Source organism: Hetaerina americana, unplaced genomic scaffold (genome assembly GCF_022747635.1).
Source record: "Hetaerina americana unplaced genomic scaffold, ioHetAmer1.1.p SCAF_9, whole genome shotgun sequence".
Taxonomy (NCBI): Eukaryota; Metazoa; Arthropoda; class Insecta; order Odonata; family Calopterygidae; genus Hetaerina; species Hetaerina americana.
This window is the reverse complement of record NW_027287538.1, coordinates 48,855,901-48,873,882: the sequence shown is the minus strand read 5'-3', so window position 1 is coordinate 48,873,882 and position 17,982 is coordinate 48,855,901. Positions and strand designations below refer to the sequence as shown.

Sequence of the window (17,982 nt, the reverse complement as noted above, 5' to 3'; positions counted from 1 at the left end):
ATTTCACTGATATACAACATTTACATAAAAGAGTATCGATAAAAATGTACTCCTGACATGTGCATGAAGTGCTAAAATTCAGACCATCAGTTGAGTGTGTGTATGATCGCAGATTGTATTGCTATTGATAGGATGACAGTGCACACCATTATCCCTGTCAATTAGGTGATGCAAAAGATCTACGCTAATCTCATGTCCCGAAGAACTTGATGGACGACCAAGAGCAGAGACAAATGTCTACTTGAGAAGAACTTCTGCAATGGTAAAATGACAATTCCCTAACCCTAATTAAGTCCCGACCTGGAACCAGCAAGACTATTTCCTATTTCCCAGGGAAATCCTCCATTTAAGGACACAGCCATGGACCTCAAGTCCCATTAAAGAAGCTTGTACCATGAAGAACCTACAGGAATGCACCTACCAGGGAGCCTACGATTCGTGTAAAAGGTACTGGAAAAAGTGTATCAACACTCAAGGGATGTACTTGGAAGAATTTTGAGGCATTGTAGCAATATCTGAAATAAATTATTTCTCCAAAAATTTTCCAAATACCTCTTACACAAACTATGTACGGAAAACATGTTATACAGGTAAATTCCATTTTTTCTGGAGCAATGTGAGAAATAGCAGTAGTAATGAGAACATAGTATATTTTAAATATATTCAACTTTCTATCTTTTCACTGTGCTAGCCAAAACTGTGTAAATCACCAAATGATTTTTACCTATTCATCTTCAGTTATAATCTGATAGATAGCCCTCATTTGCATAACACTTAAACCACCTCCAAAGACAGTTATTTCCATATAGATTCATTTTTTGGAGGCAATTCATAAGCAGAGGAGCTCATGCCAAAGAAGTATGGTGGAAGCTTAACAGTACTCCAGTGAAACTATGCCTTATCCTGCATGATTAAAATTCTTGTGCCTACTCTTGCATGAATTGAACAATGAATGCCATTGTTTTGGGTCATGTATCTCTCCATTTCACTGTAACCCCAATTCTACCCTATGGATTCATTCTCTAATGCACACATTTGCACCATTAGTGCACTACTCTTTCAAGAGCAATATTATATTTTAGAGATATATATTTATATTATAATAATTTATATTATAGAGATATATATTTAATTGAAAAGCATGATGATTTATTTTCAATGATTCATATGAACAACTACAAACATTGTAAGAAGTGTCTTTAAGTTGTTTTTCAGTTGCATTACAGTTCATGGTGTTGATCAAATCCTTGGAGATGAAATTCTAGTTTTATATTATTGGAATTAAAAAAACTGAACATTAGAACTATTCATCACATTATTAGTAACCGTGTTAAAATCAAATTAATGGAAACATTTTAAATTTAATAAAACATTATGTCCACCTTTATTTTCTACGATACAATTCACTGGCCTGAAATATTATAACAATTTTTTCTGAAGCGCACACTTAAGTTGATGGGTGATTTTTTTCCATTTTAAAATGAGCCGAAGAACATCATATTCGTGAAAATATAGTATGTAAATCTTAAACTAAAGGGACATTTAGCGAACCCAGAAATAGTTCACCTTCAACCTTTGTTTTAAGAATTTTTCATTTTTGATGAATTGCAACAATGAGAGGGAACTTTCATTTCACCACATTGCATCAGAAAACTTACCCCTTTGAACGCTTCTTCGATGACTTTCTTGTTCTAGATGTAGAACGAGATCGAGACCTCGAGGGTGAACGTGAGTGGGAGGAAGCCGAGCTTGACTCTGCAGTTGATGATGAAGAGGACGATGAAGAGCTCCTGGAGCTGGAATTAGATGAAGATGAACTAGACGATGGTGTAGAACGCCTGCGGCGGCGCTTCCGGGACCTAATAAAAACATACAAAAAACAAAAATGATGTACCAAAACATTTCACTTATACTAAGGACAATGTTGAGATTGAATACCTTTGACCTAGATTCAAGGCCACTAGTCTCATTAAAAGAGAGAGAATTTTATTGTAGTCTGTAACCAGAACTTGGAAGCATCAAGCAATTATTAGCATTGAAATTTATCACTCCATCAATCAGTTTGTTTGACTGCATTAGATTTAAAAAAGGGGTTTTCATGACTTATTTTAACTAACAAATAAGGACAGCCAAGCACCATTAAGCCATTGCAAATGAGGGAAGGCACCATCACATAACTGAGAAATCCAGAAGTCTTTGGGTCCATGGCTTCATTATAGTGCCACATTATACAAAAGCTTCAGTTGTATTTCTCACCAAATTACTCGTTCATACTTCATTATTTTCTTGATCAAATAAATAGTTCATTCTATTCAATCTTCTGCACAATTCCACAAATTGAAAATTATTTTGTTTGGTATTTCCAGTCGTCAAGCCTCAGATTTATGATAAAATTAGTAGCGGTGGTTAAGAGACATGCAAAATAACACCACTGGTAAAATTTACGAAATTATTGTGCTCATTGCTTAAATTAAAATATTTTGAAAATCAGCCCTAATAGTTTTTACTTTTATTCCAGACTAAGCACTTATAAGGTAGACACTCTCAATAATGCTACTCCCAGTGTTTGCTTGCTCTCTCCCAGACTCAAATTATCACAGAGATGACAGTTCAAATCTTAATCTAAAAAGCATGCATTTTGCTACAAGGCTCAGAATGGTTCAACAATTCCAGCAAATTTCACTTACTTTCTATCCTTCTTCTTTTTACTCTTTGACCTCTCTTTTTCTTTCTTTTTCTGCTGTAGAGAAGTATGAACTTCTCTGTCCTCCTCTTCTTCCTCCTCCCCACCACCTTCCTTCAGTAGCTGCTTCAACGTCTCTTTCACCTCAAGTGTTTTAGAAGGTGTAAGGCCAGGAATTAAAACATCTGTAGAAGGTTGGCCATTGGTACCTTCGCTGACTCCAGGAACAGTTGTATCTTTACTAGTTGAAGCCATCTTTGTTCGCAAGTACTCAATTGAGTTCTGAGCTTCTTCATGAAATGGTACAACAGCAAGGCAGTTCTCATAAGCCTTTAAAGCTTCCTCAAATCTTCCTTCATCTTCATGGCTAATAAATTAGAAATAAAAACATGTAGTTAGTAAAAATATAATCCAAATACTCAAAGCAGTATTTATTCCCTTACAGTTAAATGACCAAGAATGTTTTAATGACATTACAAACCAAGGAATTGCCACATTTAACTTATTTTTTATGATAATTTTATACCTTCCACATAACTGCCACGTTATATGCTACAATTAATTAACAACAAATAAAAAGTTCCCATCACTATGCTTGACAACATCCTCTTCTGTTAGATTTGACCTGAATGAAACCACTTGTCTATCATATTCATTATTTAATAACGTAACTCAAATTTTAGCCAATTGTTGCAATGGTATATCTATTCTAAACTAAACAACTCTGGTCTTTTACCAAACTTAAAAAACCTTGAATAAAAATTGAGGCAACATAGATTTTATGTGATTTATTACAAAAATTAACTACTGGAAATGGCAAAAAAGGGCAATAATGCAGCTTTCACCATAGGCTTCTTTGGTTGTAGAGCCTCAAATCAAAGAAAACATAAAAGCATTCTTAAAGCCTATTATACTACTACTGTACAATTCAGCACCTCCCTTGTATTTCCTAGTCACTTTTTAATCCTTGGGCAAGCTATAGAACACTTACATAAGTACTTAACATGCATTTCAACACTAGAAGACTAAGTGAGGGGAAATAAACAATGGAGGATAATTGTTTAAGAAATGTAGGGGGGATGAGTAGACCTTGGGAAATGGAAGACTCATAAGTCAAATAGAGATTAGACATTAAAGGACTTCAAATGATCCACCCAACTTCCAAAAAGTGGAAAAAAGATTTCTGGATACCCTCCAAACTTAATAAAATAATTAAGGGACCACAATGCAGCCAAATTACAGGTTACAACAGGAGTTCAATTAATTTTTCATTATCCATACTGAGCCCAATTGCTGTGTAGCCAAAACTAGCTGCCATTAAATGTCTTCAGTTCACTTGGGAAGTGCTAAACTGCATTTTGCAATTGCTGCATTATAGGCTGTTCTTTATGTGCATTTGTCTTCACTTCCCAAGAAGCACTTTGGCATTTCTTAATCATTTGCTCTGTCCAGCAATAAAAACACAGAAAGCATGAGGCATTTAGTTATTAGGAACAGCTTAAAATATTTCTGCAGATAATCAAAATTTCATTTCCTCAAAGAGTATCTCTGCATATATTATGCTAACAGAATATGTAACGGCCAGCCATTGGAAGGAAGGGATAGATAGAAATGGAGGTTTCTTATGCAAGGCAATGAGTTCATACTCATCAAAATTCAACAGCCTTAAAAGCAACTGACGAGGGCAACAAAGGTCAAAGAGACAAAGAAGTGAATAATAGCAAGACATTACAAAGTTAAAGATGACGCAGAGTTCTTAGGAGTTGAGGTGAGAAGAGGGGGAAAAGTGACTACAAGCTTTACACTGACAGAGATGAAAGATGGCATTCATAGAATGAGCTTGGTTTATTACGGGTCTTAGATTTTGGGAAGGGTTATAATAATTAGCAACGATTCCATTATTAAGCTAAAAGAGAAGAATGCAAACAAGGCATAATTAAAATTATATACAATAGAGCAAAAAAAATGGCATTCAGTTATTTTCTATCAAGTTTCATTAATCAGCATAGATTAAAAAAGCAATGTTTACAAAATAAATGACATTTTTTTAACACTGACCTCATTCCGAGGGCAACCAAGGTTTCTCCCATATACTTTCTAGCATTCTGATGATTTGGATTCATCTTATGGGCAGTTTCGAAGTCTTCAATAGCCTTTTGGAAGCTTCCACTATTTGCGTACCTGCAAGAAATTACTGCATATTAGATTGGTGGTTAAATACATGTACTATAATAATTGTTAAATTAAGAAAAATGAAGTCAATTAATTAATACCACAAATTAAAATTTTGCATGTAGTATTACACTGGTAGAGTAAAATATAGAAAATATGCAACTTTCAAAATTAGCCTTACAGTTTCTTATTTAGATACATTTTCTTAACCCAAGTGAATTATGGTACAATGATATTTGACTTGCTTTAACTATAATAAATATTTACTCACAGGGCACCTCTGGCCACAAGTCCTTCTACATTCCTTGGATCAATGTTTAAGGCTTTATTCAGGCACTGAAATGCCTCTGAATGACGACCAGACTTAAAATGCTCAATTCCCTCCGCAACACTTCGGAAGGCCCACTTGCTGGCTTGCACCTGCCTCAACTCTTGTGCATATTCTTGATCAGGAAAACGGCCCCTAATGAATGAAAGGACTCCATGAAAAACTATTTTTTATACGTCCATAGTTAATTAGGAATGTTACAATATACTCTTCTATAATTTGAAAAATTAGTCAATGTAAACAATGGCATATTATACAATTTCCCTTTATCATAAAAATACAGAATGACATATTATAATGAAGGCTGGTGGATTACAGGGTTCGTCCGGAAAATAAGTGTACTGATTTTTTCCCGCCGCTCCAGGCGCGCCCAGCACCGCTCTGACGGGCTGCGATTGGAGGGGGGTATGTTGGCAAGCGACGCTGAAAAAGGCAGTCAGCTCTGAGCTGTGGTGTAGTGAGGAGCTCTGTTAACGCAAACCTCCACGCTTGACCCACGTCACGGAACGCGATGCCGAAGTTTTTGGAGCAGCATTATTCCATCAAATTTGCGGTAAAGCTTGGAAAATCGTCTACCGAAACTGTCGGTATGATTAACCAGGCTTACGGGGAGTCAGCCATGTCCAGAAACATGATCTTTCGGTGGCACAAGATGTTCGTGGAGGGCACAGAAGAGGTCGACGATGAACCACGGCCTGGACGCCAATCAACGACACTCACCGACGAAAATGTGCGAAAAGTTCACAATGTATTGAACTCTGATCGTCGTCTTAGTGTTCGGATGATAGCAGAGCAGTGTAATGTGCCAAAAACAATAGTGCACGAGATTATTAGGGAGCAATTACAGATGCAAAAAATTTGTGCAAAGTTGGTGCCGAAAGTGCTCAGTGATGATTAAAGACTCAATCGTTTGGAAATCGCGACGCAACTTGCGGATCACTGCAAAAATGATCCACATTTTTTAGAGAACTGTTCTGTTCCCGAAGATAAAGAGGAGTTTGAAAGGAACGCGATATGGGACTTTGGACGCCGTCAAAGAGGCCGTGACGACGTGTCTTCGAGAGGTTCCCGATGATGCCTTCGCGGGAGCGTTCCAGGAATGGGAACGCCGCTGGAACAAGTGTATCGACTCACAAGGGTCCTATTTTGAGGAATATTAGCCTAAGATATATAAAAGTGTAATAAATTTTTTTTCCTGAGCTCAGTACACTTATTTTCCGGACGAACCCTGTATGATATATTACATGGAAATAGCAACTTGAAATTGCCCTGATGCTCAACCAAAGTAATTTGCAGGGATACCTCTCCATTCTTGAAGAAGCCGGAGAAAATGCCACGACAAACTTTATCAGAAATCTGTCCATGTTCACACAAATGATAAAAATTTAGATGCAAAAATCATTTGCCTTAAATGATACTGGAAACCAGATTCTATGATTCCTAACAGAGTGCTTTATCTAGTTAAGCTATCAAGGCAAAGTGGATGCCTTCATAAATGGAAACTGCATGGAAGGAATGTGTTCCTCTTCATTAATTCCAGTTCAACACATTCAAAACGGGTAGTCCGTGTAAATTTTGATCAGCTAAACAAAGGGAAACCAGATATCTAAAAGACTCAAAAACCCAAAAATCAACGCTTCCTCATTTAAAATTGAAATACTTCTTTAAACAACATAAAAGGATAAATTTACTAATCGAAGTGGAATTCAAAAAACAAGAACATTTACTTGCTTAATTGCATGCATTCTAAAATTTGAAGCATATGACATTAGCAAAATATATGTTGAAAAAGTAACAAATGGCATTTTTTCCTTTTCAAGGTCATTTATTGTTATACTTCAACTAGCTGACCTGGCGAACTTCGTACCAGGATTTGTGTGTGGATGTGATATTAAATTAAAACTTTCAATTAATATAATACAATTTCACAATGATAATGTTATTTTAAAACCATCTGCTTTCACAGTAGCCAAGATAAATTAAATGAACCTACCTGAGGCCCTTCATGAAAGAATAGATCTTTGAGTCCAGGCCCATAATCCCAGCCAAGTGGTTCGTGTTGTTTGGGTTGTTGAAGCCTAGACTGTTCTCCAAAACCTTTTCATAAGACTCTCCTTTAAACTCTTGTGCCTTCCTGTACTCACAAACAAAGAAAATTGTTAGAAATGTTGTCACTACAGATGCCATGCTCACACCCATGCGGAAACGACACAAACACCACTTCCAAACCAAATATACTTATTACTCATTAATGTGGCAGAGCTCAAGTTTTTTTTACATATTTATTAAATAGAAGAGTTTACCACATTGTTTGAAAAATAATTTATGAGAGGGCTGAGTACAATTTACCTAAAAAACCAGGTACACCTTTAACCTACCTTGAAGAGCCCATTTACATGAATTTGGGCTAAACACACTCCAAATGTTATCAATACCTGAAAAGTGTGTAGTCTGATAATGTTCCTAACTGGGGAACAAATTGATATTTTTATCCATGCATTAAATACGACAACTAAAACATGGACATCCGTGATAATCTTTGATAATTCAAAATGCCTCATTTTGGAAAGAAAATGTATAGAGTGCATAAAAAATAATTAATATGCTGATAAATGGAAGAAGATTCAAATCTACATGATATCTCAGCAAGTTACTCAAAAGAACTTCATTAGACATTAATCCAAATCCAATGCTGTAAAATATTTTTCAAGATTAAAAAATTAAGATCACTATTAAAAACATATCATTGGATATAACCTTTTCTTTAAATAAAACCTTTTAAACCTAATTGCCTGCCATTGTTAACAAAAAATGTATCGACCACTTGATGAGGAAGTTTCAACTGCAAAGTAATGAGGGAAATCATATTTCCTTAAATCACATCAGCAATTTTTATGACAAAGAATGTTTACCCCTCACTGAGTCAAGTTAAGTGTTCACGTCCATTCATATCTAAAATCTATATAAGTATCTATACTAATAGTAAATACATAGTGGTTAATACCCAAAGAATTATTTAATTCAGTATACCTTATTTGCCACACCTCAAAAAAACAAAATACTTTGATCTCACCTGCTTGTTTAAGGCTGTGTTTTAAGCACATTAAGTCAAATTTTTCTTATTTGAATCCTTAAAAACTTCTCCCCTATTTCAGAGCTGGGTCATATGGAAACAATATTGCAACCAGCATATTTGTGAATAATCATTGGTCTTTGTAGTACATTTACTGAATTTGCTGGAAAAGAAAAATCACGTCCAATAATGTGGTTTTGGTCCTCGTGCCTGTTTTTATCAATGGCCACCACCACTTCCCCATAGGGAGTAGGCAGAGGAATGGCACAGTGCAATGGAAAGAGCAAAGCTTCCCCTTCAGTTTCTTTTGCCTCAAATCCCATTGTATTGTCTTTGTTATTGCATATGCTGTAACAAGGTCAAATAGAGAAAGCATTAATGGGAAATCTTTGACCAATAAAAATCCTACAAACACAACCTTCTTGTGAAAGTTACTCAATAAAGTATCAATTTCAGGGCCAGAAACAACAGAGACAAAAAAATCACAACTTAAGTCACCACTAATTCAATCAAAATAGGATCACAATTGTCCTGGAAAGTTCTATAAACAAATAAATACATGACACATTCAACTTTGGCCACTTTGGCACACAATTCGTAAGGCACTACGTCCATGGAATTCCAAAAATCAACAAACAAAAATTACACTGTAAGACATCTGCTAACTCTGTATGCATTTTATCAGAACAACACATGTAACTGCCATAAAGGAAACATTTGCTACACGAAAAAAGATGGAAGGATACCAAAGGAATTGGGAAGATTGCTCAAATGTCATGAATATAAACTTATCAAGAGTTGTCACATTATTAGCAAAACCTAAACTGATTAACTAAAAATCTGAAAGAATGATTTATATGTAAATTTTTAAAATGTAAAGTGGCATTATACAGTTTAAAAATGGAGTGTATTAAGCTTTGAAATTGCAAGAATACAAAGCAATTTGTAATTTTGTGTACAATCAACATAGAAGCATGCAGTTTTTCCACACTTAACAACCAAATTAGAGAATTTCCCACACAAATGACTAAACAGGATTAATATCATGCCCCCAATAAATAGCGTAGAGAAGAACATTAAATATGATTCAATTAAAAATTGCAACAGCTAGTAAAGCCTCAATTTACTTCTTTCCAATGAATGAATACCTATGCAATCAGCACCATACGACAAGCAGACACACTGTTTTGGCAACACCCAACACAAAATACCAAATAATGTAAAAATTTCAATAACTCAGATCAAGAGCCAGTTAACGTAAAACACCATTAATTTTCCAATGACAGCTCCTAGCTTCTCAGGTTAACTAATTGGGGAGTACTTTGAACCAACTAAGCTTCATACATTAAGCAGCATGTAATTAATTTCCTCGTAATTAAAATACTGACAAGGAAAAATATAACCCAGCCAGAACAACTTCAAGCTCAACATAAAAGTACGGAATTATTATTTGTCGTTCCCATAATAGTTTGAACTCCAGAAAAGAAGGAAAAAGGAAGTGAAAAAAGATATTTAACTCTCAACGCCAAAAAAATGTCAATGAAAAAATAGCAAAAGAATGAAGTGCAGTGGATTCAACTACAAGAACTGAACTATTGGTGAATGGAAAGGAGTGGGATGAAATTATTTCACATTCACTAAAAATGAACTTTTCAATACAAAGAAACAAGTTGTGCCTAAGGTGCCAACAAAAAAACAATGCAGTGCAAACGAACCCAAACAAAAGAAGCTCCATTTTCTGCAAACATATTAATGACTTGGAAGGCATACTCACAATTTTCATTGTGCTCTTTCAGTAATAATAATACTAACAATGAATTTGATTGACTTTAGAAGACGAAAACAATTCAATTACTATGAGAACAATTCCAAGCATAAACTTTTGTACATCCTTGACTGACACAAGAGAGCATTCCTTAGTAATAATGTACTTTATTCTGACAAACACAAATCACTATAGGTAATGCCTTTCAATACTCGGACAAACGATGAAACAGAAGCAGTAATAGTATTTTCTGTAAGCATTCTCCAGTCAAATAAAAAGCATGCGGTTATTAATTGCAAAATGTGCAAAAAAAGCTGCAAATTATTATTTGCTGACATTCCAACATGGAATAAAGATTGCATACATCATTACAGACTTAAATAGTCCATCTGTGATCAACCTTAACTGAATCCAGAGACATCTAACACATGGCTTACTCTATAATGGCCATAACAATGACTGTTATGCTCCTTCTAATACTTCCAACAAAAAAGTCTTTAATTCAGTCCTGGTATTTATGAAATTAACACAAAATCCTTGCTCATAAGCCGCTCCTACAATCCAATCTCTAACCATTGCTAACAAATTACTATACAGTTCTTGGGTAAAATATAGGGTAACATTCTGATAAATATGACAGAAGGACTAGTTCAGGAATCATGATTCAAAAGATGAAGGTTCAGATGTGTAAGAAGTGGGTGGAAGTATTGACCAAGGAACTGGGTGGAGATTTTTAATAAATAAGCATAATACAGAACTTGTTATTGCACTAATAGAAGCATTTAAAAAAATAGGTAACTCAATATTGATATACTTCAGCATAGGGATTTAACAACTTGATTTCCAACAAGCACTGGAGTATCAAAGATTAAAGAATATATCATTCAGTTATTTTTAAATCTGATGATGTGATGTACAAAAATCACCAAAAAACTTAATCACTTAAGTATAAGAAAACTCTGAATGGTGTTAACTCTTTCAGCTCCATAAAAATGCAAATCCCATTTTATTTCCCCTCTGCCCTTGGTAAGAGTAGTGCAGAAAGATGAAAACAAAAAAGGAACAGGAGTTTAACAGGCATCACTAGCTATGCCTGTAGCTTTGAACTTATACAATTTCATTTGTGATTTTTATCTACAACGGTAAATATGGACCCAAAGCATATACAGTAAGTCTACAATTATCAATTCCAAGGCTGATTTGATTCAGTTCTCAACTCAATTCTCCTACTTCATCACATTTGTCACTTAACCATGTCATTGTTTAATGTACCCAGCTACTGAATACCCTTCAGTATTTTATTATTAAAATGAAAGTGCCTCTGTTAGAAGTTGAACATGTTTGAGAATACAGTGGAACCTCGTAAAATGAGCATAATTCTTCCCGTGATCTTTATCATAAATTAAAAGACACATTTAGTGAAACTATGTTTTGCACATAAATTAATGTAAAATACAATGTGTCCCATGCTTAAAAAAATAAATTATGTAATAGGCTTATTCAAAGAAAATTATTAGCAAATTGTTTAGAATTGTGGATCATGTTTATCTTTTCCTCTATTGCAGAATGAAAAAACCAGCAATGCAGACTCGATTTGTGAAAATAAAAAATTATCTAAATAAATAGTTATTATTCATGATACATGCCTAATTCCTTTTTATTAGAAAGCTGCCTCGAGATATTTGTTTCTGCCACTGCTTCAACATAGAGTAAAAATGCAACTGAATATTATCATTAAATAAATATCTAGTGCACAGAGCCACTGCCTTATCTTGACAATGCAACAGTTTCCCATGACCTTCATATCACATTTAGCCTGCCGTTTAGGAATTTACACTTTACGCTAGCGGAGTTTCTGAATAGTAAACAAATTGGAGTTTAATTTTCAAATTGCAGTGATGGTCTTTTTCGGATTGTAACAGGAAATGCATTCTCTTCTGCCGTTATGTATACAAATATAGGTTTGCTTCAGCATCTTCTCCCACAAGAGATGTCTCATCACAATGAAAAACCTGTTGGGGCAAATAACGCTCAGAATCTACGAGCTTCTTTAGGCCAACAATTAGGTTTTTGCTGCTTTTGAATTGGAACTTGCTGCACCACCATCCCTCAAGGCTGGTTACACAAGACTCCCTTAAATACTTCAATGACCTTTCATGATCCTGGCATCTTTAAAAGGTCATCAAAAATCACTTTCACCTTCTCACAAATGATATTCTCTTTAATAGTGTTGCATAGCAATTGCTTTTCGTTTGTCCATATGAGAAGCAATCTTTCCACATCATCAAGAATATGTCACTGTCGCAAAGATATTCTTGTCACTCCCTTTTTCATCGTCCTTGCTGTAGCAGAATAAACACCTACCAATTGTAAGTGCATCAGACACGTTCATACCTTGTTCTTGCTTGTCAACAATTTTACTTTTCATTTCTACTGTTATTTTTATTTTCTCATGGCTAACTTCTTGTAAATTATGCCTTCAAAAACATTTTTATTACAATGCATGAAACACCATTAAACTAGACACACAAGAAATCACAAGATGTTTGAACATAAGTTTGGGAAAACGTGTAGAAAAAAAATGTTAGTGGATCAAGTGCTAAACACATTAGGAAGTAAAGGCACACAATCATTCTGGGAATTCTCCTCTCCTAATTACTCATTATGCGAAAAGTCATTTTTGGGGGACCAACATTTTTGCTTATTACGTGAATTACTTGCTATGCGAGTTGCTTGTTAAGTGAGGTTCCACTGTATACATTATATGAACAATTCTTAGGCATTTTAAAATTTATTCTTACTCGTGAGGATTTATGGTCTTCATTCATTTCGTTTTTACTTTACAGAAGATATGAATAGCACAAATAAAACACAAATTTCTTTTCATCAACTTTCTAGTCATGTAAACTGAACTTAAAGAATTAGTAGTTCCAGTGATTAGTTTCACATTGTAAAAAAGAAAAGGTGATTTGCTGTCACTGGAAACTTATTCGGATAACACTATTTGACTTAAGCTATTTTCTGCATTTACTAATCATTAATTTGATTAATGCAGCAATACAGGGAGCATTACTTTAAACTATTATGATTAATATATTCCATTAATGATTTATCCAATTTATCCTTTTCATCTAAAGGAAAAAGCTCATAGAAAAACAGTGACATTCATATAAGACAAAATTACATTAAATGCTATAATTTATGGCCACTAAGTGTGCATGATGTTAGAAATAGAAATTTAGGTATTATGCAACAACAAAAGCATTTCAAAGTAACTACTAGAGAATATTCTGATATGCATACGTATACACCTCAACAGCAAAATTTATATAATTTAGACACCTAGTACTTGATAGGATATTCAGCAGTAAAATATCTATCTACACACAAAGTACTGGCCAAAAATCACACTCCTCTTGTGTTTTAGCCTACTCTACTACCTGAATGAAGGTTTAAATGAAAATACTTTGTAACTTCCACACAATTTTTATTCGTGCTACCGGTTTCAACGCTTCGGCATCATCATCAGGTAGTACCTGATGTCGACGCCGAAGCGTTGAAACCGGTAGTACGAATAAAAATTGTGTGGAAGATACAAAGTATTTTCATTTAAACGAACATGAACCTCCACAAAGTTGAGCCCGAGACCATAGAATTCACCTGAATGAAGCTTCTTTATTGAATGAAACAACATACAATGACATTTTAAAAGCACATTTGGCCCCTAATGGCAATTATAAAAATTATCCAACTTCAGATCATCTGTTTCTAATGTCTCCTGCAAGCAAGTTACCAAGATCACCGTACCTGAAATATTTTTTATGAACATTTTAAGGAGTCAGTGCTAGTAATACAAGAATAAACGCAAACTTTTACCCGGTTAATATTGCCGAGGAAGCTGGAAGTGCTCTATATATCAGCTCTCAATGGGAGATAAACTAATTAAAAATATTCAAGGTGCACATTAGATCATGTACTTCACTGGAAATAAATTAACAACTTTCCTTAATCTCAAAATAAACCCACATTATGGAAAATCAAGCAGAGCCTTCTCATAAATAGTACATGAAAACATAACTAAGCATTTAAATCAGCAGCCAATATATTAAAGAATATAATCTAAATATTTAGACAGCTTTCTACAAGAAATGAGACACATACTGAGTAACAACCATTACAGAAACTGAATTACATTACTAGAATGTACTACTTCACTGGAAAGCACTACAATGACAGCACTCTTTTAGTTATATCTGATAAGGAAATATTTCCAAGAAAGAAGCCAAGAAAATACAAACTATGTCAAGATTTTATAACTTTACCAGTGACCAATTTGTTTCAATGATCAAGATGAATCATTAAAACAAAATTAAGATCACTGAAAATATGAGTGTGTGTAAACTTTTTCTCACTATGAACACAATGCAGGAGGTCAAAATTCTAAAATTATGTTAAATAGGTTTTCTAAATACAATTATAACCAAATTAAAAAGCAGCTTGCCCCAACATGTGAAAACAAAAATAATATATACCCACTAAAAGCTTGTTACTTGGGTCTTCCAGCTGCTTTGGGTGAATGAGATATCAAGTACATAAGAAAAACACAGGGCAACTCAGAAGTAGAAATGGGACAAGGAATAGTTGCAGGATATACCCAGTCTATATTACTACAATGCATTCTCTCAAATGATCCATTTGACAAACTAATTGAGATCACATACTATCAAATGCTGTTCTACAATGCAGGCAACCTGCAGAATTGTGATACACCAACCATTCACACTGCATTGCACATTTCTTTTACAATTCTACAAGGATAAATACATTTGTATCCCCACATTATGGCTATTAGGAAACTTACTTCAAAAATCTTGAAATTAAAGGCATAGTAGACACTTGATTAGTAGGGAATAAGAAAAATATCCTGGATAATGAAAAAAGTTAGCCCGCACAACAAACAAAAATGTGGACATTTATCTATCTCATTATGCACCTTGATGCCATTTCAGTATGTTAAAGATAGCATTTTCAATAGACCTCAGGCTAAGAGATGTCAGCCTAAACTTGCATGGCGAAAATTCTACTGAGTGAACTTTCAAAGAATTCATCAAACATAAAAAAACAATGAAGACTTCACATTGTCTAAACTGTAATAAAATTGATTTTCTGATAACAATTTAGCATAGATCATCAATGAGTTTGAACAAGGAAACCTTTAACCTTATAAACATTTCCATCCCAATTAAGTGCATACAAAAAGTAACACCTGTTCCTACATTTATTGTGATGAATATATCTACAAACAAAAATACAGAGTAGATTAAATCAGAGATTGTATACTGGAATGTTTTAGGTAACCGCATGATACCAGGATAACCAATAGCTTTATAATACAGTTCTGAGGAATACCTCTAATTATATCCGTATTGTACCTTCTCTACTGGCATTACTTTAAAAATTATACAATTATTGGACATCAAAGAGGTATCAATACAGAAAACATATTGATATTTTATAAATGATGGAATTTGAACGCACAGTCAACATTTCAGAATGGTCCATCTTTAACTATTAGGGGTATAGGGAGTTAACTTATTGACCACTTTGTGGAGAACAGAACGAATCAAAACTTTATGTTTTACCAGAAACGACCAATTCATTCAGATTCAGGATATTTTTTCGGATTGATAGATCTACAAATTTGGCGCAATTAGCAGGATGGTTTACCATAAATGATTTAAGATAAATTCCTTCCTTTCCAATAGTTCTTTCCCGTGGAAACGCAAAGTCTTTTATTCTTTCCCTGTGTATTAACCTCCTTTTAAATTATTTACAGCCCAAGTTACAATATGAAGTAAGTAAATGGAACTGCCACAACTTTTGTGGCATAATATTGTTCATTTTTCTGCTTAGTGGTAGGGGGTAAAAACTGTGCTTCAAAGCAACAATTCTTATGCAACAATATTTTTTCAGAATGGCATATGAACAATTGGATCAAAGATTTGAGGAAAAAACAAATTACACATTTTCCAGACTGAATGGCCTGGACCCTGCCAGTTAATCATGAGTCTACTGCAATTCAGTAAATTTACCAAATGAATTTTCTTTTTTCAAGTTTCCCAGATATGACACATACCAACCCAGAATATAGGCATGCACTACTAAGCAAGATTCAAATACATCACATGTAAAGATATATAAGGCCTATCATTACAAGCACAGCAAGAGAGAGCCTGTCTAGGGTGCACTACAATACTGGGTTCCATAGAGGTAAATTGTCATTAAATTCTTCATTCACTGTACTAAAGAGATGATTTAAGTTTTATCAAAATATTAAAGCTTTTCAAAAAAATTAAGGAAAAAAGGACAAATATCATAGTTGGTGATATAGATGTTACTTTTTCTATGCTCTTTTAGTAAAACAAAAAGAGTATAAAAAAAACCATATTGGCAGCCCAGTCCAATATTACCTAAGAGTATGCCCCAAATTATCTACTAAAATATGTGACTTTATTGTCATTATAGAGTGATAAAATCACCATCAGGTTAAATTTAAGCCTGAGAAAAAACTTGAGACCTAGTCTCTGATACAAGGAGTACCATTTGAAACCAATGTCAAGTAGATACTCTAGATAAGTAACATGGGGATATATACATCAGCACATACAGAGTAAAAATGTATTTTAATTGCACAAAATATTCAGTGAAATTCTTGAGGTCACTCCCATGTACAAGTTGCTTCTACACACTTACTGCAAGTTTGAACATTTCCTCATCTGGTAGGAGCTTTAAATAGGTTCCTCAGCTGACATATTATATCATGGAACATCAATCCTAAATAATTCTGTCATCAATCCTTTAGCTCATAAACTACATAAAACTTTTTAATATACTTTTAACTGTTATGCCAATAAAAACATTATGCAAATAGTCTTTAGACCACTTTTTTGTTATATAATTAACAGGAGTTATAAATACATAAACTACTTGGGTTCAGGTCACTTTATAATGCCTTAGGTGGATTATCTCTCGGAAACAAATGTTGTTCCTTCCGCAATAATTTCTCATAAAATATCAAAATAGTTCGCACCAACTGTTAGTGCATCTTCGAAGGTCATACCTTAGAAATAAAATTTTAAACAAATAAAGCTAACAAAAATTTTATGCAACCTAAATTACAACAAGAAATTTGCAACAAGTTTTCATTGCAAATTATTAGCTTAAGTTTCCCAAAATGAGAAACAGTTTAGGTGGTTTCAGAAATGAAAGGTCATCTTTTTAAATGACAAGCAATACAAAAAATGATTCTAAAGAGAAATTGTGCACACAAAGCAATAACAAAGTTAATTGTATAAGTGGTCAGAATCATCAAAATATTGAATACTAAAAATGTAAAATGACAAGGCTAACAAGAAAATCTGACATAGGTTATCAAATCTTAATTTCAGATAATTGAGTTCATCACTTTTCAGCTCCTAAGCCGTTTGCCTCATCTACTCAACTTCATACCCTAAACAATCAGGAAAGTTCATGGCCAATCTTCCTACATTTACCAACCAAAGAGCATACATAATACAAAAAACCAGCACATCCACCACCCATTCAGAGGGTAAATTCCTTTATGAATGCAAATGAAACCATTAGGTCAGGTGATTCCATTTAAAATATATGATGCATTCCTACTCATAAAAATGTGACTATTTGTTTCAATCATTTGAATTATCACAAATGAAATGTCGAAAATGGTTGGTAATGATATACTCTAAGGTGGAGTACACACCAATACCAACAGGTAGTAATGTACCATAATACATATTTGGCCAAAAAAAATTTCAATACATCACTCATCATTTTTTTCTCGTTGTATTTATTACAAATTCTTTTAGTTGCCAAAAATTCTAACATGAACGAGAGTATTTAAGAAATTTTAGACTTCTTTGGCCATAGTTTCCAAGACTGAT

General features: G+C 34.0%; 1 protein-coding gene across 1 annotated transcript in view; it reads right to left on the bottom strand.

The window, feature by feature from the left end:
- Window positions 1-17,982, bottom strand: part of LOC139699083 (NK-tumor recognition protein) — a 48,660-nt gene that overhangs the window by 17,271 nt on the left and 13,407 nt on the right. Inside the window, exons 7-11 of the mRNA XM_071598084.1 lie at window positions 7,177-7,317; window positions 5,127-5,318; window positions 4,742-4,864; window positions 2,688-3,050; window positions 1,659-1,859 (exon numbers count right to left, since the gene is read on the bottom strand). Coding sequence (XP_071454185.1) covers window positions 1,659-1,859; window positions 2,688-3,050; window positions 4,742-4,864; window positions 5,127-5,318; window positions 7,177-7,317 — 1,020 coding nt within the window. The remainder of the gene's footprint in view (window positions 1-1,658; window positions 1,860-2,687; window positions 3,051-4,741; window positions 4,865-5,126; window positions 5,319-7,176; window positions 7,318-17,982) is intronic.